Raw genomic sequence first — 26,538 nt, 5'->3', positions numbered from 1 at the left:
CAAAGAAATATTTTATTTCCCAGTAAGTACTTTTAAAAAACATTAGAAAGAGGGGGGTAAAAAAAAAAATACACACACACACACACATACACACCCTGGTGTCAGTAGTTGAATCCAAAGTTACTTCAATTTGACATATTTGACATATCATGGGATAAAATATAAGCAAAGCAAAAATGACTAAGAATAGGTCCATGATAATGCTAAGAATTAAACTGAATAGTCAAAGAATCTCAAGCATGTCTGGGAAATGCTCCATTGACTGAAACACAGCATTGATATGGGGCTTTGTTCTTCTGACACCAAACTTATCACCTGGTTATTAAATCATTGGTGAGACCGAAATTGTATAAAGTGAAAGTCGCTCAGTTGTGTCCGACTCTTTGCGACCCCATGGACTATACAGTCTATGGAATTCTTCAGGCCAGAATGCTGGAGTGGGTAGCCTTTCCCTTCTCTAGGGGATCTTCCCAAACCAGGGATTGAACCCAGGTCTCCTGCATTGCAGGCGGATTCTTTACCAGCTGAGCTACCAAAATTATATAAACAATGTGCTAAATCCAAGTTATCTTCTCTCACTCATATGAGGGGTTCTGTTCTAAGACTTGGGTCTTGCCACATTTTTCTGATGATGCAGGCAAATGGGTAGGTATACACACGAAAAAGTTATGTGGCTAGTATGGTTCTAGAAATTACAATTACAATGCAAGTTAGAAATTATTCAGAATAGAATAAAATATTTTAAAGCCCTGTTATAAATCTTAGCCAGGAAATAAATTTTCATGAGACCAGTGATTAACCCAATAACAGAATGGAATTTATATCAACCATTCATTAATCCCATTTCCCTTTTCCCAACACCATTAATTAAGTGTCTGCTCAATTCCCATCCCTATGCTATGCTTGTGTCGCTTACCCAATTACAGCTAATTTTCTTGCATGCAACGACATTGGTAATAGCCTCTAACAGTTGTTGAAATGTGGTTTCTAGTGCTCACTGCACTGTCTCATCCTTAAATATTCCATAACATGTTTTCTCATTTGGTTTTTAAAATTGAGTTTGTGTGGGGAGGATTGAGTTGAATACAGTAAGTGGGTGGTTTCCTTCCTTTCAGGTCCTTGGAGACCCTTATCTGATTTAAGTTTTGCCTCTGGAGAAAGCTGTACCACTGAGACGGCTAAAAATAACTGTTCTTGTCTTGCTGTTTTACCTATGACTTGCTGAGAGAAAAGACTTTGGAAAATAAACTTTTGATGGTGTGTTTTATAAATTATATCCACCTGATCACTTCAAGTTCAAGAGGGAGGGACAGTTTAATTTTTTAATTAAAGCTTTTGCAACAGGATTGTTCATTCTCTTCTTTCGCTCTCTACAGAATTAGAGATGATGAGTTCTGCAAGTATTAAACATTGTACATAGCCTTGTTTCAGTTATTCCTAAACATATGGAAGTAAATTCAGTATTTGTATGTGAATATTAAGTTCTCCTTGGACTCCTGTATTATTTTTTGGGAGAAAAGAAAATATTTTCTTATCAGATTCATCCTCATTTGTCAGTGGTTCCTAATCATTTAGTAGTTTAAGTATCTTCTCCCTCACTTTCCACTAGCATCCTATCTTCCCCACCCCCAGCATAATTGATGATCTGTAAATAAACACTTAAGGGCCATTTAAGGAGCTCAGGATTTAAAATAAGCCTACAGAGAATCCTTTTGTTTAGCAAATAATCCTTTTATAATCACTTCTGCTTCATCAGCACAGATTTTAATCTATCTGCCTTTTCTTAAAGCAGAAAGTGTTTCATCTTTTCGAAGTAGGTGAAATACCCACTTGAAGTAATGTTGGGCTCAGATTTAAGAGCTGGGAAGAATTAGCAGTGGGGTTAAGTACAATAGTCATGGTTTGATTTCAAGGCAATGGCTTGAATAGTGAAGTCGCTCAGTCATGTCCGAGTCTGCGGGTCCGTGGACTATAGCCTACCAGACTTCTCCGTCCATGGGATTCTCCAGGCAAGAATACTAGAGTGGGTTACCATTTCCTGCTCCAGGGGATCTTCCCAACCCAGAGATCAGACCCAGGGATGGAACCCGGGTCTCCCGCATTGGAGGCAGACGCTTTAACCTCTGAGCTACCAGGCAATGGCTTGAACGTGCTCCTAAATCATTTGTAAGTTTTACTGTCTTTATGGCTTCCCTGATAGCTCAGTTGGTAAAGAATCTGCCTGCAATGCAGGAGACCTAGGTTTGATCCCTGGGTTGAGACGATATCCTGGAGAAGGGAAAGGCTACCTACTCCAGTACTCTGGCCTGGAGAATTCCATGGATTATGCAGTTCATGGGGTCACAAAGAATCAGACACAACTGAGTGACTGACCCTATTTATAGCATCATTTCTTCCTTTTTATTTGAAAACATGGTCTTTTGTCTCTTCAATTACCCCTATAATTGGAAATGACATCCATTTTGGGTGGTTGTTTTCATCTTTTCCATTTATATTTAAGAATTAATATTCTGTTTTGTCTACCTACATGCAATAGTTCAAAGAAAACCTATGAAATTCCAGTTGACTCAATTAGCCCATTGTTTCTAACACATGAAATTTAAGGGATCACTTCAAAGCCAATTGGAAAGCAGCTTTCTTTCTGTTGATGCCAAAAACTCACCCTCTGTACACTGGAACATCTCAGAGAGTTTCAGGTGAAATGGTTTTATTGATTTACCAGGCAAAGAGGGACACAGTGGTCTTGTGCCCTAAAAAACTGTGCATCCCAGCCCTGGGGAGATTTACTGAGGCGTTTTATAGCAGTCGGGGGGTGGGGGTGTTGCTGATAAGGATCAAGGTGTCTACAGGGCCTGCATTCCTTTAATCTGGCCTCACATGGTCTCCTGATGAAATGCTATGGTTCTCATGGTTATCAGACTGTGACCTTCTCTCTGGAAAGAATACTTCATCAATGTCGTTCAGTCGCCCAGTCATGTCCAACTCTTTGCGGCACACTATGGCTTACCTGTCTTTTGCTGTCTCCCAGAGCTTGATCAAACTCATGTCCATTGAGTCAGTGATGCCATCCAGCCATCTTATCCTCTGTCATCTATTTCTCGTGCCTTCGATCTTTCTCAGCATCAGGGTCTTTTCCAATGAGTTGGCTTTCATGCTTCCATGGACTGCAGCTCACCTGGCTTACCTCTCCTTCACCATCTCCCAGAGCTTGCTCAAACTCACATCCATTGAGTTGGTGATGCCATCAAACCATCTTGTCCTCTGTCGTCCCCTTCTCCTCTGCCTTCAATCTTTCCCAGCATCAAGGTCTTTTCCAATGAATTGGCTCTTTGTATCAGGTGGCCAAAGTATTGGAGTTTCAGCTTCAGCATCAGTCCCTCCAATGAATACTCTGGATTGATTTCCTCTAGAATTGACTGGTTTGATCTCCTCGTAGTCCAAGGGATTCTCAAGAGTCTTCTCCAACACCAGGGTTCAAAAGCAACAACATCTTCCACTTGTTGGGGGTTTTATTTCTGCAGAAGAGCTCAAGGATATTTTTATGTGTATCCCTTAAGGCAGAACCAGGACCCTACCCTATGGCTACTCTATTGTTTCTTGACAGTTCCTCCTTTGACTCTGTATCCCCTCCCTTCCATCATTAGTAGCTGTCCCAGTCTGCCCTTCAGAACTCAGGAAGGGTCAGGAAGGCTGGAGTCTATTCCCTACAAAGAAGAAACAGAGGACACAGAAGGACTTGGGTGTCCAGGAGCCCAACAGGGTCTTGCTTGGTTTCACTGTCAATGAGTAAAGTAGGAGGCACCTTTTGTTCATGTGCTATCAACACATCTGTGAAGAGAGCAGAATCCTTTGCCCTCCTAAAGCTTACATTTTAATGGTTGTGAGATAATTGTGTTTGGTCAAACCTGGCAGTAGGATTTTTTAAAAAATATTTTAATGTAATTTTTTAAAAAGCGTGATCATCAAAATGATTGAGCTGGTACAAATAAGCTTCATATTTTCACATTTTAGCCAAAATATTTCATTGAGTCTTTTGTCTGCATCATGATAGTCTGTTTTTTTTTTAAAAAAAATCTAATTTATTATCTTTTTCATAGCACTCCTAATTTCTAAGATCATTTTGGCCTGTACATACTTAAAAAAAAAAAATAAAGATGCTCTCTGAATATAAGGAACATAAGATTGTGTAACTGTTTTCATAAATGAAAAACTTACACTTTACCATTATAATCTGAGAGGAAATAATGGTTTAATTAGTTTTTAGATGAAAAGACTTCTGCAATCAGACTGTGTTTGTAATGGCATTTATAAAACAATTTTCCCTCTACAGTAGCATTGTAATTAAGACTTTCAATGAAACTGTTGGAGGAGAGGAGAGTGCTTTTCCCTGTGGTCTGCTGTTTTGATCTCCCCCTCAGGGCCCTCTGTTGCTCTGCACCAGCCTTGCACTAATGCCTTATAATTGTGTTTCACTTCCTCTAATTAAGCTGACAGGGAACTCGAACTGCTGTCACTTACCTCATTGATCTGAAAAGTGACAGGATTAGAGTGTGGCATTTCTTGCACAGAGCACTTATCATCCCAAACAAATACCCCTTTGCAGAGAAAAGGCCCGAAGTCTTCGGGGTTCTGGCTCCACCTCTGGGGCAGTGGGATGCTTGAATTAGAAAGGTCACAGAGAACAACCTGTTTGTGGATGAGTTCCCAATGTGCTCCTCTCAACAGCTGTTCCTGGATATTTTATGGCTATTGATGTTGAAACTCGGCCTCTGTACATCAGTTCCAAAAATAATCTTGGAGACAGAGGTTTGGGTGAAGTAGAAAAGAATAGCTTTATTGCTTTGCCAGGCAAAGGGGGGACACAGTGGGCGAAGGCCCTCAAAAAACTGTGTCCCAACCTGGGGAGATTTAGAGAGGAGTTTTATAGCAATAGTTCCAAGGCCAGGTTACTATAAAGGATCAGGGTGTGTGTAGGGCCTGCACTCCTTACTCTGGCCTTAAGGGGGTTCTTGATGAGCTTTTCTTGTTCTCAAACTGTGGCCTGTCTAGAATGAAGAATGCTTCATCAAGTAGTTAACATCTTCCATTTGTTGGGGTTTTATTTCTGAAGAAGAACTCAAAGATATTGTGTGTGTCCCTTGAGTTGGAGCCAAGACCCTGCCCCAAAGATCCGCTATTGTTTCTTGACTACCCCTCCCTTGTCTCTGTATCCTCTTCATTCCCTGAGTAGCAACTGTTAAGGTCATGGAGGCTGGAATCTGCTCCCTAAAAGCAAGACATAAGGAACACTTTCATGACCAGGAGCCCCACAGGGTCCTCCTTGGTTTCAGTATGACAGGAGGAAAAATGTTTTTGCAGATCAATAGGTGTTGGAAAAACAGGGTTAAGCCAAGTTAAACAGGTTTCTTTAATTGTATCTGTCAGTGACCTCATACTTGCATTGTAATTTTTTTTTTTTAATGTGGTACAGTGGGTGTGTTTGAGGGAGCTTGATATGAAGTATTTCACAGATGTGTTAGAGAATTTTTTTGGAGGTAGAAATACTATATTCAAGATATAGTATCCCGTGGCCACTTTTTGAGATTTTTTAGATCTAGTCAGTGAGGACTTTCATGTGGCTATTTGGTGATAGAACTCTAACCCAAGTTATAGGGATGGTGGATCAGCCTTACTAAAAATATTTCTTCAAGTCTCTTTCATTGTCCTTCTTTACGCAGATAGGTAAGGGGGCTCCTGGAGAAAGAGAACCAGGCATGGCTTTCTTGACATAAGAGAAGCCATTTTTGGCCTAAGCCTTTTGTGATCTAAGCCTGGTCACAACGCTGCCCTTAAACAGGTCTCAGTCATTAATGATCTTAACTGTTATCAGGCAAGGGAAGTAACATCAGCAATAATAATACATCAATTTAGAGGCTCCCTGTTCTATTCCAATGGTAAAAAAGCCTTCAGCACTCAATGTCCAGATCAACTGGAACCTTAGATATGATGATGTTGACCTTTTCCAGCCCTCTTGAGTTCAATCAACTAAAGCTTGGATTCTGTTGACTGCCCAAGCCCCTTCATGAATACACTTTTTCCCATAGCTTAAATCTTCCCCATTCAGCTGTTCTGGGAGACACTGCTTTGGGAAAGATTTCCAGTGTTCCCCTTACTTGCTGCAAGTAATAAATCCTTCCTTCTTCTAATTTTTGGCTTTGTTTTACCTTTGGTTTAATCAGCAAGAAGTGAATCCAGTTTTCAGGTGATACCTCCACTGTTGCTGGTGGCATATATCAAATCCCGTAGGTACCTGACAGGAGATGCCAAAGGAGCCGGGCCCACTTCATTGTCTCATTGTTCTGCTCTGTGCACTGCTGCTCTAGAGCCTGCCATCCTGATGAACCAGGGAGTCCAAATGTTCTCCCAAGTTTAGAACCTTCTACTGACCAGTCATAAATGTAGGCAAATTTCATACAGTCTCTAAATCTCCATTTATGCATCAGTAAAAGGGAGCTACAAAGAACCTTGGTTTAGGGTTATTATGGAGAAAAGAGATAACCCATGTGAGTCACTTGGACCATAGCAGAGATACATTTAATGGTAGCAGTTATTATTATTTTAAGATTTTTAAAACTTTATTAGATTTTCTTTGCCAGCAACTACACTATGACCAATATCTAGATGCAAATTGAAAAAGTCAGTTGCGCATTCAACTGTTTACAAATAGCTTTATGCTTGGTAAGAACCAGCATTATGATTAACGGAATTTTGTTTTTCACTTTTATATCCCACTTGGGATAGTGTGAAAAAGGTTTTAGGGCACTGGAATGATATAATTTCTTTAAAAATAATAAATATTCAATATTAATCAACTCCTTCAACTAACAGAAATCATATCCTCTTCTCTGAGTTTTTTTTTTTTTTTTTTTTTTCATCATTCTACTGAATAGGATATGGGAAATTGTAGTTTCTACTATTGAGTTTCCCACTGACTTGTTTATTTGAAATGGAATTGTGCTTAAATGTGACTTTTAACAGTTGAGTTGCAAGGTATTTATCAACTTTCTCAGATTATCATCATAATTTGAAATCCATCTTACCAAATAAATGCATGCAAAATTGAATTCTAAAGACTTAACACACCCATGGAAAGCTAAGTTCCTATGGGCAGATATCATTCAGTATCAGTTTAGAGTTTGATTGAACCTCAGAAGTCATAATAGTGTGATAGACTGTCTTGGCATATATTTGCATTTAAGCCCTGCATTTTCCATATCCTGTCTGCATGGTCTCTACTCCTTTGAACCGTTAGCAACTGTAAATAGAGATTATAACCCACTACCAAAGTTATGGGTTGTTCTAAGTATTAAAATGAAATGCATAGAAAAGTATTTCATAAACTATGTAATGCTGTACACCTTTTGTTAGTATGATTTTAAATTATTACTAGAAATGGGATGTATTTAGAGGACAGAAGTCATCTTACACTGTAATGCTAATCCCCACCATATAATCTTCTTTCTATAAATTTTCATATGAATGTGCTAAGATTGGAGAATTTACAGCACCATACACAGATTTTACTTTTTTAAACATTTTGTTTTGGTTTAGAAACCAGGCTAATTTGGGTATAAAAAGTGAATGTAAACAGAAAGGCTTTTGCACAAATTTGTTCTTAAGGTGCTTATATTGTACAGATAGCTTGGGAGATATCAGATTCTCCTTTTCTGAAATCAAACTCCAAATTTAGGGGTATATTGCAAGTTTCACTGAACTTCTCTTAGCAGTCTGTTTTGAATTTGTGACAGGCTGATATGTTTGGCTGATTTGGGGAGGGTGAGGAGATAGGTAGATCGATGGATAATATTGATATAGCAACTCTAGAAAGGGGAGTGATGGTGGTAAAACTGGCAAAATATTATTACCAGTAGTTTCTGGTCCAGGGCTGTGTGTGTGTGCATGAGGGAGGCTTCCATATTTTACGTTATTTACTTGAGAATTATTCAAAATATTTAATATATATTATCTTATAATTTAAAAACTGTTTATAAATATATTGAGTAAAAATATAACCATAATAATGTTAATTTTAAAAAAAGATATGGTCCAGTCATTGCTCATTCACTAAGGACTAGTCAGAAAATTTTGGTATATTACGTTGACCAAGAATAACTTGTAGTTGGGGTGGTGGTGCTTAAAAATTGTTTACTTCTAATATTTTGCTTAAGAGGTAAGAAACCTGGGATCTAATTCAGTGACTTGCCTGGTCTCACAGAAAGACAAAGAAGCAAAATGGGAAATATCTGGCTTTTCACTATACTTCACAAAGTAAAAGCCATATGCTTGATACATGGTAGGCACTCAGCAAAGTCCTACTGATTGTCCAAAATATGGCCAATTCTGATTTCAACAGTCACCAGGAGTAGTCATTAATCAGCAGATACTCATCAAATGTCCCTGAGTACCAGGTAGTACAAGATGCTGGTGATACAATGATAAGGATGACTTTCTAGTGGTATGAAGGGCATAGACGTATGAACCTGAAATTGTAGGATGAAAAGGACCATAATGGAAGGATGGACAAAATAAATGCAGGCACAAGTAGAGAGGAGGAACTGATATCTGAGGAAATCGTCTCTTCTTTAGAGGAGATGACATTTGAGCGGATCCTCCATAAGTAGGTGAGGAGTGAAGGGGAGAATGTTGCAGGGTCTACCATAGTGATCAGTGCTATTGAACATTGTTGGAGGGGCTATAGGCATCAAGAAGGCCATGTGGAAGAACCTAGAGGCACGAAAGCATGATCTCTTCCAGGAACAGTGACTTACACATGAGGTTGTGGTGGAGGTAGGAGATAAATTGGAGGGCCACACAGAGGTCAAATGGGCCAGAACTTCTTGGACATTATCTTATAGGTGTTAGATTGACATTAGAAGATTTTAGAAAGTAACATATGTGTATTATTAAATATAGTAATCAAATAATGGGTTGGGTTTTCACACAGTGGATCTGATAACATAAAAGACATGAAATAGCTGGCCTAGTAATTTTTTCAGCTCATGACTTAATTAGACTAATAATAAGAGGATCTTAAAACATATAATATAAATTGGGTGACTTTTGAGAGTAAAAGGAGGCATTTTTATTAATTATGCTGGGACAATGGAGGCAAATTGGAAGGTGTCATCACACTTCCTGTGAGATGATGGGTCCTGTGGATGGTAATTAGTTGGCCCAGGTAAGTATTTAGGGATCCCTGGATGCCTGGCCTGCTCATGGATTGATGAATATAGGATGGATGCTGTAGAATCCCAGAGCTTGTCCAGTAGACCCTCTCTATTCATAGCTATAAATTGATTTTCAATTAAATTATTTCAAAGATGCATTTACTTAGTGTCCTAAAATGCTGTGCAAGCCCTATAGTTAGAGAAGTGTTCTGTTGTTATTGTTTTGATTTGTGAGTTCTTTAGCTCTCATGTACCATTTTTTTTTTTTTTTCCCTTAAAATTTCCCCATTCCTAAAGAATTAGCCAGACTTAAGTTTGTAACCCAGGTTACATGCTGGGTCCATCCCTCAGTCTGTGCATGTTGAATTATCTTATTTCTGTCTTTGAGCACATCTGTAGTGTGGCTAACATAAGGACATTTTGTAGAGATTAAACAAGTGAGCAAAGTTTAGTGTTTAACACATGGTAGAAACCAAGTAAGTAGCTATTGTGTCTTTATTTTATGTCTCTTCATTGAGAAAGCAGTTTTGGTTTTTTGCTTTTATAACCACCCCTCAGTTGATTTGATTCCCTTCACATGCATTGTGAGGAGGGCATGGCAACCTACCTCAGTAATCTTGCCTGGAGAATCCCCACGGACAGAGGAGCCTGGCAGGCTACAGTTCATGGTGTCGCAGAGTCGGGCACAACTGAGCGACTAAGCACATGCATTGTATCTGTACTGTAGCACTTATCTTTTTGCATTATGGTTGCTTTTAAAATTATCTTACTTACCAGGCCAATAATTCTCAAGTGGGTGTTATTTTGCACCTCCATTCCCACGGTGCCAATATCAAGAGACTGAAAGGACAAAAGTGGTGCTTCTGGCATCTAAGTAGTAGAGGCCAGGGATGCTGCAAAGTGCTCTACAAAGCACAGGGCAGCCTCTGTGACAAAGAATACTGCCCTAAGTTGTTAGTGGTGCTTCCAGTAGGAAACCATGCTTTAGACTCAAACTCTGCAGAAAGTGTTAGCTGCTCAGGCATGTTCGATTCTTTGTGACTCTGTGGACTATAGCCCGTCAGGTTCCTCTGTCCATAAGATTCTCCAGGCAAGAATACTGGAGTGGGTTGCCATTTCTTTCTCCAGGGGATCTTCCTGGCCTAAGAATTGAACCCAGGTCTCCCACATTGTAGGCAGATTCTTTACTGTCCGAGCCACCAAAGAAGCAGGTAGTGATGCCAAAATCTCAGTCTCTGTGCACTGGTGCCAAATTGAATCTCAGAGACAGAGTTTTGGGTGAAGTAGACAAGAATGTGCAGTATTGGTGGTATAGTGGTGAACACAGCTGCCTTCCAAGCAATTGACCTGGGTTCATTTTCCAGCCAATGCATAGTATTCTGGGGCTTCTCAGATGGCTCAGTGGTAAAGGATCCACCAGCCAATGCAAGAGACACCAGTTTGATCCCTAAATTGGGAAGATCTCCTGGAGTAGGAAATGGCAACCCACTCCAGTATTCTTGCCTGGAGAATTCCATAGACATAGGAGCCTGGAGGCCTACAGTCCATGGGGTCACAAAGAATTGGACATGACTGATCTCACACACACACACTGTGGGTTTTGTGTGGCATTAGCATTAGGCAAGAATAGCTTTATTGCTTTGCCAGACAATGAGGGACACAGTGGGCTCATGCTCTCAAAAACTGTGTGGCCCAACCCAGGGGATTTCATGAGGAGTTTTATAGGAATTTATATCGGAGAAGGCAATGGCACCCCACTCCAGTACTTTTGCCTAGAAAATCCCATAGACAGAGGAGCCTGGTAGGCTGCAGTCCATGGGGTCGCTAGAGTCGGATACAACTGAGCGACTTCACTTTCAGTTTTCACTTTCATGCATTGGAGAAGGAAATGGCAACCTACTCCGGTGTTCTTGCCTGGAGAATCCCAGGGATGGGGAAGCCTGGTGGGCTACCGTCTCTGGGGTCGCACAGAGTCGGACACGACTGGGGCGACTTGGCAGCGGCAGCATAGGTATATATGGGCTTCCCTGGTAGCTCAGCGGTTAAAGCATCCGCCTGTAATGCGGGAGACCTGGGTTTAATCCCTGGGTTGGGAAGATCCCCTGGAGAAGGAAATGGCAACCTACTCTAGTATTCTTGCCTGGAGAATACCATGGTCTGAGAAGCCTGGTGGGCTACAGTCCACGGGGTCGCAAAGAGTCGGACACGACTGAGCGACTTCAGTTCACTTCACTTCACTTCATAGGTATATATATGTATAAACTATATACCTAGTTTTATAGGTAAAGAGTCTACCTGCAATGTAGGAGGCCTGAGTTCGCTCCCTGGGTCAGGAATATCCCCTAGAGAAGGAAATGGCAACCTGCTCCAGTATTCTTGCCTGGAAAAGCCCATGGATGAAGGAGTCTGTCAGGGTACAGTCCAAAGAGACAAACTGAGCGGCTTCACTTTCACTTTATAGGAATGGTTCAAGGGCAGGGCTCTTGAAAAGGATCAAGTTATGTTCAGGGCATTCCTTTAATCTGGCCTCAGGTGGTCTCTTGATGAGCTTCTGTGATTCTCAAGGTTATCAAATCTCTCTGAAGTGCAGAATGCTTCATCAGGTAGTCAACATTTTCCATTTCCATTTTATTTCTTCAGAAGAGCTCAAGGATTTCATTCTGTGTATCTCCTGAGTCAGAATCAGAACTCTGCCCCAAGGCTCCACTGTTGTTTCTTGACTGCTCCTCCCTTGTCTCTGCACCCCCTCCCTTCCCTAATTAGCAACTGTTTGAACCCTCCCATCAGAACTCAGGGAAGATCATGCAGGCTGAAGGCTAGTCCCTTCAAACAAGAAACAGGGGACCCAGAAAGGCTTTCACACCCAGGAGCCTCACAGGGACCTGCTCAGTTTCAGCAGCAACCACACTGATTGCTTTGTCTCCAGTGTCTAGTGCTGTGGTTGTTATATGAATCTTGATGTTAATTGGTGGAGTGTATGAATCTGGACTGAAAGTTTAGCCATGACCTCGTAGGGATTTCATCACTCTCTATAGTTAACATGTTGGTTACTGTTGGGATATCTTAAGTATATAGCTACCAGCTACCTGCCTGAAGTAATAGGTATGTTAAACTGGGACTCTGAAAGGGACACCAGAAAAAAGTTAGCCATAAGGGCATAGACATCATGCTGCTGCTGTTGCTGCTAAGTCACTTCAGTCGTGTCCGACTCTGTGCGACCCCATAGACCGCAACCCATCAGGTTCCTCCGTCCCTGGGATTCTCCAGGCAAGAACACTGGAGTGGGTTGCCATTTCCTTCTCCAATGCATGAAAGTGAAAAGTGAAAGTGAAGTCGCTCAGTCGTGTCCGACTCTTAGCGACCCCATGGACTGCAGCCTCCCAGGCTCCTCCGTCCATGGGATTTTCCAGGCAAGAGTACTGGAGTGGGGTGCTATTGCCTTCTCCGATAGACATCATATAGATACTTAAATATCTCATTTAGGTTTCTTAATCAAAAGCACCTGCTAACTTTCACTTAGCAGACAAAACATTGCATTTTTACCTGAATTAAACTGTGAGAGAATGTGAGATTAAACTCTTTGGCTGTTTTGTGAAATGGAAATGTGTGAGGGCATATCAGTAAGATTGCGTTAAGTGGTTTATCTATTTATCTTTATCTGTTTTGCATCTGATAGCTGCCACTTTTAAATGAGAGATACAGGACTCTGAGGAGCTGGGGGAAAAAAAAAAAAAATACTGAGAAAGCTAGCCTGGCATTCCAAGCAAGAATTCTGCTCTGAGATTTGGGAAACCCATTTTCTAATTGTTGGATGAGATGGGGCTCCTTCCTTAATCAGACAAACTGATTGATATACACTGTGTGCTGTGAAAAACTGAAGAGTTTGCTGAGAAATCAATTAGGATATTGGGAGACAAATCTTTGCATCTTCCCTTCCTGTCCTCATCTCAACTCTCTTGGATTTTTTGTTCACCTGAGTCAGTACTGTCTTTTAATAGGAAGTGAAAACCTCAGCATGAGATCATTACTTTGGTATTTCCTGTTGCACCTTGTGTTAGTTTGTTAGGGCTGCTGTAACAAAGTACCAGAGACTGGGGTTTTAACCATGGAAATTTATTTTCTCACTGTACTGGAGACTTGAAGTCTGAGATCAAGGTGTCTGCAGCTTAAGTTTGTTCTGAGGCCATTCTCTCTGGCTTGTGTAAAATAAACAGCCTTCTTCTGTCTCATAATCTTTCTTGTGCTTTTCCATATCTAATGTCCTCTTTAAAGACACTAGTCATAATGGATTAGGGCCCACCCTAATGACTTCAGTTAACCTTAATTATTTCTTTAAAGATTCTGTCTCCAAATGCAGTCGCAGTCTGAGTCACTCGAGGTTAGCACCCCAGCATATGAATTCTTTTTGGGGAGAGGAGGGCATAAATTTGCTCATATCACATCCCTATAGGGCTTAACACCAAGTAAGTGCTCAACAAAAACTTGCTTTTTGACAGCCTGTGCTGTTGTTTGAAGTAGGATGTGGTGGCTGACCCTGGAGCACGAAGAGACAAAGGTCAGCCTGGCTGGTGTGATTCTCAGCTTACAAAGACTACCCTGGCTCAGGCCACCACATATGGAAACCTGGTCCCGTGCTTGAAGACCCTGCCCCTGGAGTCACTGAGTTTAAGAAGCCAAAGTTGGGATAATTAGATTATATTTAATATTGGAGAAGGAAATGGTAACCAACTCTACCATTTTTGCCTGGGAAATCCCATGGATAAGGGAGCCTGGCAGGCTAAAGTCCATGGGGTCTCAAGAGTTGAACATGTCTTAGCAGCTAAACCACCACCGCTACCAACACTGGTTGATTTGTTAGTTCTTCTCTTTGTTTCTTTGCTCTCCACTCAGCAGGTTTGATTAATCACAAGGAAAAGAAGGCAAAGGGAGGATATGGACATGCCTGGAGAAGGGCTTCCAGTGGGAAAGCTCTTCCAGGAGAAACTCTCTGATTAGGAAGGGAGGGGCTGCTGAATGCCCACTTGGGTGGTGGTAAGCCTGGTCTAATGCTTGTTTACATGTAGGTGGGAGAGAGGGACACCCTAACACTAACCCTAACCCAGGTAACTTTGAACTTAGCATCAGTCTGGCTTCTGCACAGACAACAAAAGAACTTGAATCCATAACCCACAAATTAATAGTTAATCCCACAAAGTGTAAGTCTCATGGGAGAAACAGATGAACAACCAGTGAGCACATTACATACTGAAGGTCTTTCTCAATTTTATTAGTATTTTAGCAGGGAACTTCTAGAGTCACTACGAAGAATTAAAATAACACTCTAATGATAGGTATCTAGACTCTGCATCAGAGTCAAAGGCTTACTTAGAAAAGAGGTATGTTTTGGCTGCAGATCCATCTCTGGAGGCCCCTCTTAGCTCAGTGTGTATAAGTAATTAGCATCTTTCCTCTCTGACTCCCCATCAGTGCGGGGTAGACATGGCAGGTCTGCCGCATCTGGCTTCCTCATTTCAGCCAGGACCTCCCTTCCTTGACATGCCAAATAAAGGTGACTGAAATAGAAACCATTCGTGCTGCTTGGGGATCTCCCTCTCCTGGCAGTTAGTTCTAGGTGCTCAGTTTGATTAAAATCATTAGTGAGGTGTGTTCACTACTGATTTCATTACCCATGCATAAGACTGAAAGAAAGAGTCTGTCTCCCACACTTGCCCCCCATCTCTCTGACTAGCATAGGAAACCACAGCTGTCGGCTTTGGATTTTTCACTGCTTTATTAGTAAAGTTTCAGGATCCATGTCCGGTTCTCCTTTTTCATGGCCTTGTATTTGAATTATGTTATAAAGAGGACTGACGCTGAGGCTGAAACTCCAATACTTTGGCCACCTGATGCGAAGAGGTGGCTCATTAGAAAAGATCCTGGTGCCAGAAAAGATGGGTGGCAAGAGGAGAAGTAGGCAACAGAGGATAAGATGGTTAGATAACATCACTGACTCAACCGACATGAGTTTGAGCAAACTCCAGGAGATAGTAAAGGACAAAGAAGCCTGGCATGCTGCAGTTCATGGGGTCACAAAGAGTCAGACACAACTTAGTGACTAAACAACATAAATAGACTTTAAAATGGTGAAAATTGCATGAGTCTTAAATATCACTCAGATGTTAAAAGATTTTCAAATGGCAAGTCTGTGTAAACCTGAATTCATCTATAAAACGATGTTTTCTCCTAGACAGTAAATCCGTCCGTTCATGCTTCAGATGCTGGACACTGTTCATGCTTCAGATGCCTCTCCTGAAGAGGTTTACTATCAAGAAGGGGGGAAAAATCACAATCAGTAAACTGCTGTTTGGATGCCAGTTTCATGGTAGAGTTAGAGACAGACTTTTGCCTGTATTCATCTCACCCCAAGCTAGATTTAAGCATCCTTTTTGTTGTTCTGCAGATGAGGATTGAGATTTAATGAGTTTAAGTAAATTGCCAAGGGGCTTCCCAGGTGGCTCTAGTGGTAAAGAACCCACCTCCCAATGTAGGAGACTAAGAGACATGGATTCAATCCTGGTTTGGGAAGATCCCCTGGAGTACAAAATGGCAACCCATTCCGGTATTCTTGCCTGGGGAAACCCATGGACAGAGGAGCCTGGTGGGCTATGGTCCATAGGGTCGCAAAGAGTTGGACATGACTGAAGTGACTTTGCACATACACACACAGCTATTAGATAGCAGAACCAAGATGTAATTTAGTACTGTTTGTGTCTGCTTCAAAAATTGTTTGAAGGAAGGGGAAGGGTTGGGAGATGCTCAGAAGGATGGGCAGGTGGTAGTTATGGACTGAAAATTGTATTTGCATTGTCATTTTACATTTAAGAATTACATTTACATTCATTTAAGAATGAGGGAACACTGATTTCTTTATCAAAGCATCCATCTTCACTTGCCCCAAGTCTTAGTGTCAGAAGCACTCAGGAGACTGAGATGACCTTTGCAGTTGGCAGTATGCATTCCCATCATTGCCTGTGGCCCAGATAGATAGTTATGGATGCAAATAAACAAGTCAGTAGTAGATTCTGAAAGGACTGGGATTTTTGGATTCCATCTTTCTCAGTGGTCCTTCGTTGCAGTTCAGCCAATAAAGGTTGGTGATAACATACTTTGACTCCTCTTGTCCTGTGGGAATGGCAGTTGTCACTTTATTGTGTGCAAGGAAACTCCTTTTGGGGCATTGTACCTGATATAGTGGGGATATGGTCTTTCTCTCAACAGAGTTTACACTCTATTAGTGGAAACAGTAACCATAGAGTAAAGAGATAATGGCAGTGAGTGAACTTGCAACACACATACACACACACACATTGATGTATAAAACATGATTACACCATTTTCATTTTACATGATTGTGTTAGTTATGTAATTTACAGAGGGATCATCAAACAATTTGAGTGTTGCTGCCCTGGGTCGGAAAGATCCCCTGAAGAAGGGCATGCCAGCCCACTCCAGTATTCTTGCCTGGAGAATCTCATGGACAGAGGAGTCTGATCCGCTACAATCCATAGGGTTGTGAATAGTTGAACACTACTGAAGCGACTTAGCACGCCAACCCGGTTTGGTAGTTTTTTCCCCCCTTACAATCAGTGTTAAAAAACCTCTTTTTCATAAGATTGACGATATAATTTGAAGCAATTCAGTACAGCTTACTCTGAGTGAACAGAGAAAATTCAGGCAACCACATTTAATCCTATCCCTGCCTTTTTTCATGACAGCCTGCAATCAAGGGGTAGCTCTAGCCAGATCTCTGACTGTGAGTGATGTAGGGGGACACAGCTCAGAGCCAGCTTTCCTGAAGAAGGCTGCTCAGAGATTTGTCTCAGGGGGATGCTATGGCCGGACATCAGAAAGGACTGTACCAGCTGCTGCTCTGGTTGAGAGAAGAGAAATTCTGTGTGGGGTACAGGGTCAGGCAGAGCTTGACCTGGGCTGTAGAGGATGATTGGGTTGGGAGGAAAGGCACAATTAGTGTCTGGGAGATTATTACGTGGTTTTCAGAGACAGACTTCTCTGAGAACTGGGAGGTACTTACAAGGGAATAGAGAGATTGGGGCCATAGGGAGAGGAATTTGGGAGTAAATTTTCAGAAAATGTTGAGAAATCAGCAGAGTGTAGACTTGGGTTTACCAGTAGAAACTCTGAAACACTGCCTGGATCAGGATCCTGTTTTTCTGTGTATATGATCTCATAAATTTGTAAACCTCTCTGTGCTTTAGTAAGATCAGATGCCTCATTTATTTCTGTGTCCACTGTATCAAGCGGCCTTATTTTAATGTCTACATGTAGATGTGACCATGGCAGGTAAGAAATTTGGGGGAGCTGGTTTAATCTTCTTTTTCAGGGATTTTTTCTGACATGATGTGGCAGGCTGTGTCTGCTTTATCTTGTCTGGATCCTCAGGCAGTATGGCTTTCCTTTCCATTTAAGTGGATTGGTTATGAAACTTATGTTTTTGACATCAGTAACTGAGTCATCAGGAATTAAGCAGATTTGCCTTCATTGTGGATCCTTGGTTCGACTTCAGGCTTACTACTAGGAAACTGTTGCAAAACTCATTGATCCCAAACTAGGCTGAGCAACAGAACATGGCAATATGAAAATGTAGATTCCTAGGTATTAATTAGAAAGATTTTAATTAATAAAATGACTCATCAGGTCGGGACCCACTAAAACAATCCCTGTATTTCCAGAACTTTGTAATTTTTTAAATGTTTATTAAACACTCAGATTTCCAACCTACTCCTGAGCCACAGAATTGAATCTCCTGGTAGAGGAACCTAGGGAGCTCCATTTGTAACAATTATGTCACATCGGCAGTTTCCGGCCTTGTGTTATTCAGCCGAAGACCCTCCTAGTTCCCTTCTCATTTCTGGCCACCATTTACCATCATGTAACCAGCAACCCCTTTTGACATTTAATCCACGTAAAAGCTTACATTAGTGGCCCGACACCATAGCCCTGAATTGTCAGAGAGATGTGCTTGGCAACACGATGCTGCCTTTCTGGCTCTGTGAATAGACAGGGATGAGCGATTGAGAAAGACTCAGCCACCACCCAAGGGCTCTGAGGGCCCCTAGAGGTCAGAACTTCATGATGGAGGATCAAGTCTCACCCAAGAAGTTCTCTCAGTTTTGGCTGTGTACTCTCTTTAACTTACACTCAAGGACTTTGCATCATCAGGAGGATTCAGTGAAGTGGGGGGATGCGCATACAACTTGAAAATGTATGAGATGCTAGGATTCTAATCCAGGCCAAGATTTTGCTGTGTGTATTTTGTCTTGAATCCTTTTCCTACAGCTCGTCTAGAGAGAGTACGATACACTTCTTAAAATTCAGACTTAAATGCAGACTTAGCGAACTTTCAGTAGGATCCCAGTATAGGAAGGAAAAAGATCTCAGTGTCTGGCTAGTCGTGATGCATATTCTCAACTCTCCGCCTTAATAGACACAGTGTACGCTACAGAGAGCAAAGTGTAATTTTAAGAACCTTGTAATTCTTTACAAATTAACACAGCAGATGGTGTTTATGGGAGCCACAGAGTGAGGAATATTTGGGACCATGTGAGACATGTGTTGCAGGGTTTCGGCCTGCTTTCTACTTAGTTTAATTTTTAACGGTTGTGCTACAAAAAAAAAAAAAAAGTACTATTTGCTTCATAAAGTTTTCATCAGTGCCAAGGGTGAGCAAAGGCCCCTAAGATGGTTCCCTTATGGGTCAAATTCCAAGCTTTTCAGGGAGAAGGGCCTTCAAGAGATCCCTGACTCACCTAAGCCTGAGGAGTGCCTTGTGCTTAGACCTTGGTCATGTGGCAGAGGCCTTGGGACTTTGGTGCTGTGGATGGGAGCAGCCTGGCTGTCTAGTCTGGCTTGCAGGTGGGTTTGAAAAGTTGAGCTAGAGCCCAAGGCTTGAAGAGAAAACGGGTTAGCAATGAGGCTAGCACCTCTAGACTGGAGCTTGCTAATTTATAAGTAGTTAAAATATTTCTTTAGTTATTTTAATTAAAAATGAAATGTTATTCTCTCTTAGTTCCCCTGTAGTTATAAGAAGTAAAGTGACCAGGACCTATGTGGTTACTTTCTAGATAGTGCTGGTCTTTTTGAGGGAAGTGTGGCAAGGAGAAGAAAGTGTCATGATATAGATTGTAGGTGGGGTTGATGAGAGGATGGGGAAAAGTGGTTCTCACAGGTTTTCCAAGGACCAAGAGAGGTTAGATTTGATTTGGGCAGGAAAAGAAAAAGTGTTGGTTCTGAAGAATGCGAGGTAATCTCTTTGGGGGTCCCCTGGGCATGCAGGAAGTGCCAGGCACTCCCAATTTGTGGATTTTCTTTTCCCAGTGTCACCAGGGAAACTTCTTCATTTTGTTCTACTGTAAGGTTGGCAAATAGAATGGTCCCAGGTGCTCTCTGGGATGGCCTGTTTGTTCCAGTCAGGACCTTGCTCAGCCCTTGAAAGTGCCATTTTACCAAACCCATTCCTTTTTTAATATCTAGTGTCCTTAAGCTTGGGGCTTCACCAGTGACTCAGCAATTAAGAATCTGCCTGCAATGCAGGAGCCACAAGAGACACAGGTTTGATCCCTGGGTGGGGAAGATGCCCTGGATGAGGGCATAGCAAGCCACTACAGTATTCTTGCCTGGAGAATACCATGGACCAAGGAGCCTGGTAGGCTGCAGTACACAGAACTACAAAGAGTCCGATATGATTGAAATGACTTAACACGCATGCATGTACACATGGACTGAATTGATTGCCTCCGAAATTCCTATGTTGAAGCCCCCCAAGGTGATGGTATTTGGAAATGGGGCTTCTTAAAGTAATTAGGTTTAGATAAGTTATTAGAATGGGGGCCTCATTATAGGCTTACACACACACACACACACACACACACAGAAGTCGCTCAGTCGTGTCCGACTCTTTGCGACCGCATGGATTGTAGCCCACCAGGCTCCTCGGTCCTCGGTCCATGGGATTTTCCAGGCATGAATACTGGAGTGGGTTGCTGTTTCTTTCGCCAGGGGAATCTTTCTGACCCAGGGATCGAACCCGGGTCTGCCGCATTGTAGGCGGACGCTTTACCATCTGAGCTACCAGGGAAGTCCATCAAAAACACAGGAGAGTAGAAGTAAGTTTCAAAAGGATGTCAGTTGAGATCTGTTATAGATGAAATCTACTTCCTAGAAGTCACCTCACCAATTATATGCACAACTGGAGACAAGAGGCTGCAAAAAAAGGTCCAACTGGAAAATATCTCGGGTAACCAGTTAGATCCAGTTATTCTGCATCTGTGGATTTAAAATGATCATCATCCACGGTGGAATAGATGTGTCCCTCGTTGCTTAGAAAATCCACAGCTAGCTTGATTGAGGCTACGGACATGTGTTGGAGTTGGTTCTTGAGATCCTGCAAGTTCAATCCTTCAGGTCTTGGGCAAGCCTTGATCAAATTCAGCACCTGGTTCTGGGCCACAGTGAGGCCATTTGCTGGTATGAAGTTATCCCCACCGAAGTTCCCAGCTTCAGCCATTCCTGGATTGCTGATAGGTGCTCTCCCTGCTGAAGGCTGGCTGTTCGACTTGCTCAGCATCATGTGTGCATTGACTACTTCCAGAATATGTGTGGTGAACTCATTCATATCCTCCAGGGGCATGATCTTAAAGGCCACCAGGCTTTTCTTGTTCTGGAAAGATCTCAGATGACCAGCCACTTTCACATATGTTTCTGGAGGGACCACAGTGTTTTCACCACTGGCATCATCTGTGTCAGCCCACTGGCGAACATCCATGGGTGCAGCTGTCATGTCATCTATCTTGTAAACAATGTTGGTTGTAGCTTTCTCTGCATTTCTGATAATCCCCACAATAGTGACCTGTGAAATCTCAACATTTCCAATTCTGAATACTTCATCAACCAGAGTAGCAGAAAGCAGCTGAGATATGGTACAGGGTACAATGTGCTAAGCTCGAGCTCTGGATTTCTTTTCAGCCTGGGAAGCTGTCGGTGATCCAAAGCCCCCAGGGGACTGTGTGTAGCCACCGGCTCCCCCAAAAGAGGAGGTGCTATAGCTTTCAAATCCACTATTCCATATCTTCGACACGATTCCCTCAGGAGAGAGTTCCATTATAGGCTTAGTGCCCTTATAAGAAGAAGGGTGCTAGAAAGCTGACTTGACCTCTCTTTCCACCATGTCTGTAAGCCAAGAAGAGAGAAACCATCCCTGCAGGACCTTGATCTTGGCTTTCTAGCCTTCAGGATAACAAGAAAATAAATGTCTCTTGTTTAAGCCATCCAGTTGGTGGTATTTTCTTATGTCAACCCAAGCTGACTAATACACTATCTTTAAACTCCTGTACTTCTAATTGGGAAGAAGGGACATAGAATCATGAGAAGTTTGTGAATAGTATAGGATTATAATTATGCATTTTATATATTTGTGTTTTAGAGTGTGACATCTGAAATTCAATTAACAATGCAAGAGATTTGTACCGTATGTAATTGTTGCCTGAGTGGAAACAGGCAACCAAATAAATGATGCAGGTGGCTATAGGTACTCAGTGGAGGATGGGTTGCTGTGAGATGGCAGGGCAGGGATGTGTGTTGAAGGAATTACAGTATGAACTGGCCTCTGATCTATGGGCAGATGAAGCACAGGAAGACCAAGGCTTGGAGTCCCTACCCAGATAGACGTTCCATAAACCAAAGTAACCGTCTGCCTGATTGTTTTCCGATTTCTGTGAAGTCTCAGCAGTGTGGACCCAACTATTGATCTTATTTTTGAGATGCTGGAAATTGCCAGACTCTGGGGATCTTTTAGGTGTTGTTAGCTTTAATAGTAACTGAGTGGTTTGGGGAATATGCACAGAAAAATGAAGCAGAAGCTTAAATTTCATTGAAATTTAAATCATTTATATAGTATGGGTATATACATGTTTGTGTGTGTGTGTGTATAAAATCAATGGAAATTTCACTTTGCCTTGACTACTTCCATCCCAACTGTGAAAATAAAATGGCCTTTTTTTTAGCAGTTTGCTCAGTTCATTGTCTCTCATAGGCTTTGAGGGTGCATGTGGTTAATTTACCATTGCTGTCAACAATCATCCAGGCTTGGGAGCTGGGGAAGGGGGGCTCTGATGGAAACTGTCTTCTAGGGCAGGGTTGCCTGACAGATAATCACTGGGGACTACACCTGTGTTGATAAAATAAATCAAAGAGCAAGAATTGTAACATTACACAGGTGCCAACCACGTCCTGTGGTTTTGATCAGTAAATCATGAAGTAGGTGATATTTATTTTTAGGACCCCAAATTTTCCAAATCATTCACCCCTTCCATACCTGCCTTCTAACCCTAGGTGCCTACATGGACCCTCTGTCCTTCTATTCACAAATGAGTGTTTCTGGAGCACTTCTTAGGAGGTTTTTGTTTTGTTTTGTTTTGTTTTTTAATCACCATCATTTTATTTTTTTATTCTTGATTTTATTGATTGAAATATAATTGCTTTCCAATGTTGTATTAGTTTCTGCTGTACATTTACCCTAAGAAAAACATAATTCAAAGAGACACAAGTACCCAATGTTCATCATAGCACTATTTATAATAGTCCAGACATGGAAGCAACCTAAGTGTCCATCAATGGATGAATGGATGGAAAAGATGTGGAATATTACTCAGCCATAAAAAGGAACAGAATTGGGTCATTTGAAGTGATGTGGATGAACTTAGAGGCTATCGTACAGAGTGAAGTAAGTCATAAAGAGAAAAATAAATATCATATGTTAATGCATATGTTTGGAATCTTAGGGGTTTTATGCTGAGTACTCCAGGAGAAAATCAGGGCATTCACTATCTGTAGAAAACTTGGGTTCCTTTTTGCTGAAACATGAAAATTTGATAAACAATGCAGGATAGTCTATCCTTAGCATATGTATTATTTGCCACAGTACCTAATAGAAGGATATGGTCAGAGGAGAGGAAGATCTTTAAGGACTAGCTCAGTACAGAAACACTCCCGGGGGGAAGATTTGGAGCTGTTCCTTGAAACATGGGTAGAACCTGCTTAGGCAAAAGGTCAAAGGGAGAATAACTCCTTTCAGCCAGGCACCAACATGAGGCAGAAGGTGTGTGAGTTGTTGAGAAGGAACAAATTGACTAGAGATACAGGCAGTTACAGGAAGGAAAAGCATTTATGAAGTCTTAAAATATAGACTCAGAAGTTTACTAGAAAGTAGAGATGCAGTAAGCACTAAATGGAAACTGAGAGGTGCACTGGGCCAAGGAAGTGAAAGCTTTGTCTCAACAGGTCATATTAAGAATAGTGTGGTGTTGGAGATGTATTGAGTTGGCCAAAAAGTTTGTTCAGATTTTTCCATATGATGTTATAGACAAAACCGAATGAACTTTTTGGCCAACCCAATACATTCGCATGGTTGGTCGTCATGGGCAGAAGGATTTGAGGAACAGCAAGATTCGTAAGGTCTCTTTGATGGATGAATTCTCAAATCTACTGACTGACTGGATTTAGGGGAGAAATACAATATTAGGATTTAGAGCTCTGACAGTGATTAGTGCAGCGAAAAGCTCTCTAGGTGAAACCAAGGTCTGAGCTCCCTTGGTTCTCTGAGCTACGTCCACGGGGAACTTGCTGAGGTTTTCCCTTTCTAACATGCCACCTTCAAATCATTTTGGTCTGGTATTTTAAGGTCTCTGATTTAGTCAGACATTGTTGGTTGTTAGGGACAGAGATTCGACATCAACAAACATGGGGGAATTTGTTAACTCATGACACTAGGAAATCCATTGATAGATACTAATGGATTTAGGTACAGCTAGATTCAGGAACCCATGCATTTCATTCACTGATAATAATAATATTTGTTGAGTGCCTATTATTTGCCAGGCAAAGCTCCAGGCTGCCAAGATTTAATGATAAATAAAGGAAAGACTGTACCTTCATGGAGTTTTATTTTACAAGTTTAGTATATAATGAAAACTATGAACCAACCTGATTTGCCTCCAAAAGCTGACTTCCCTTACCCTTCTCTTCCCTTCTTTTGCATTCCCTTTTGTTTCCTTTCCCTAGCATCTCATCTCTTTTCAGCCCCAAATTAATTTATCTTCTCTCTCCTTCTTCCTCTCTCCCTCTCCTTATTCCTCTTCCCTCCCCCTCCCTTTTCTCCTCTTTCTACTCCCAGCTATGCTTTTGTTGTGACACCCATTTTCAAAGACACCTTAACCAGCTCAAGGTGTATCTGCTGACAGTTTATCAATCCCAGTGGAGAAAAATATGCCTCCTTATTAATAATTTTACCAACCACCTTATAGCTGAATCTCACTGGTTTGGATGTTATCATGAGTTTATCCCTGGGCCAGAACTCCTTGGTTGAGAATCAGAAGGAAAAATTAGAGGGTTTACCAAAAGAACCCAAGAGAGGTTGCTGGGAAAATGGAAACGACAGCAATGTGCCCTGAACTCTCCAAGTCAGGCCTTCTCTGTGCATTGCCTGATATGCGTACTGACACTGCTGTGCTAGTAGGTGTGGTCTGGGGGTTTCACAAACAAAGCCATCCTGATTTTCCAACCTTATATAGTGATGATTCTTTCCTTGAGTATTGATAACGCCTGGCAGAGAAGCATCAGATACATTTTTGCCCTAACACATTATCATAATGTTTTTCCCTATCTTTATCCACCCACCCCTTTTTCAGAGTCCAGGGAAGCTGGAATTTTATGTGGTTAAAGGATCCTGATCATGGGTTTGATTTGTGGCTGATGCTAAACTTTTATCCATTCTAAAGATATATTGCCCATTTTTTTTCTAAGAGAAATGTCCATAGGTAGTGAAAAGGAAATGTTTAGAAAGGTTCACATTCTCAGACTGTGATTTACACATAATATAAAGGTTTTACACAGTGTTCAAGGTTCTTTAAATAACGGTGCTATTTGTAATAAGAATATCATTTCTACATGCAGGGTCTGAAGGTAGATAGGCAACCCTCCAAACAGGATAGAGTGACCGCTAGATCAATAGATAATTTTTTCTCCTCCCTTCTGTTGTCTAAATCATAGGTTTAAATGACAGGAAAATGTGTTAGAGATGGAGTGCATGGCGCAGTATAGCTTTCTGCCATTCTGATGATTTTGACTTCCATCTCTTTCAAATGACAGCAATCTGAAGAGTGGGCATTTGATTAGCCCACACATTCAATATATGAGAATCACCACTATACAATATTTTGAAGATTTCTCATACATTCAATCAAGTTTGCAGGTACCATTGAGAGAAAGAACAAAGCGAGAGACATTGGCCTTCTTACAGCCATTTCCAACATATTAATATCGTGCCCTGAAACTAACATGAAACCACAGATCTGATGGAAGCACTGAAATAGTAGATTTATATTCTTGGGGTCTCCATGAGTGACTCCTTGTACTAAACTATGTGTTTAAGGTAGAATGAGGGGTTGGGGAACGGCCTTTAAACAAATATTCAGTCAATTTCAGAAATTTAAAAATTACTATTCTTTATTTTTTTGTTTTATAAATCAGGAAGTTGTGAAATGTTCAGCATAGAATTTAAATATTTTGCATATCTCTTCAGTGTTTCAGAGGGAATGATGAATATTTAATAAAAGGGAGAGAACAAAAGAAGAAAAATGAACACCCTCTTTTAATAAATAGAGGGGCTTTTATTTCACAATAGGACAAAGGACAGTATTATTAAAAAATGAACCAAGATATTGTCTTTTTACTGAAGAATGATTGTGAAAAATCAAAATTTCAATTAATGTCCACAATCATTTTTGTGTAGTACTGAACTAAAAATAGGACGTTTTCTTGATAGCATCTGATACTTTGGCAAACTGGACTTAAATTTAGAGCCAGAAGCTAGGTGAATAAAGGACCCCCTATAAAAAGCCAAATCAGGAAATTCATTCCCTTTCCTCTCATCAGTTCAACCTCAGATTTGCCCCAAATGTGTTTTGTAAAATAGAGCCCAAAGACAAAAACAAATAAAGTTTAATAAACACGCACCTCCCGAGCACAACAGATGACAACTAGGAAAGCTGCCTGAAGGGCTGTGAGAGCACGCTCCCGCCTGTCTCTTCTTCTTTTTTTTAAACAACGATACTTAGTAAATGACTGTCTCTATTGCAAACTCATCCTCTGCAGGTAAAGGTAAAGGCAAGTGGGAGCACTTTGAGAAAGGTGCACAGGGTCTGTAGGCAGCATGTGCCGGGGCAGATAAACCCAAACCGAGATTTTTTTCTGATGGCCTTTGAAAAGAAACATGTGAAAC

At 41.3% G+C, this 26,538-nt stretch overlaps 2 protein-coding genes across 6 annotated transcripts in view; one reads left to right on the top strand and one right to left on the bottom strand.

Annotated features, from left to right (window-relative positions):
- The window catches only part of CTNNA2 (catenin alpha 2), a 1,366,752-nt gene that overhangs the window by 1,030,277 nt on the left and 309,937 nt on the right, over positions 1-26,538 (top strand). The window lies entirely within an intron of this gene.
- Positions 20,466-21,378, bottom strand: LOC102415372 (replication protein A 32 kDa subunit-like). Its single transcript, XM_044926024.2, is given in 1 exon segment — positions 20,466-21,378. A coding segment is annotated over 1 exon segment (846 nt). The 5' UTR covers positions 21,364-21,378; the 3' UTR covers positions 20,466-20,517.

This window comes from Bubalus bubalis, chromosome 12 (genome assembly GCF_019923935.1).
Source record: "Bubalus bubalis isolate 160015118507 breed Murrah chromosome 12, NDDB_SH_1, whole genome shotgun sequence".
NCBI classification, from domain to species: Eukaryota; Metazoa; Chordata; class Mammalia; order Artiodactyla; family Bovidae; genus Bubalus; species Bubalus bubalis.
Note: the sequence above shows the minus strand (reverse complement) of the source record. Positions and strands in the feature narration are given on the sequence as shown.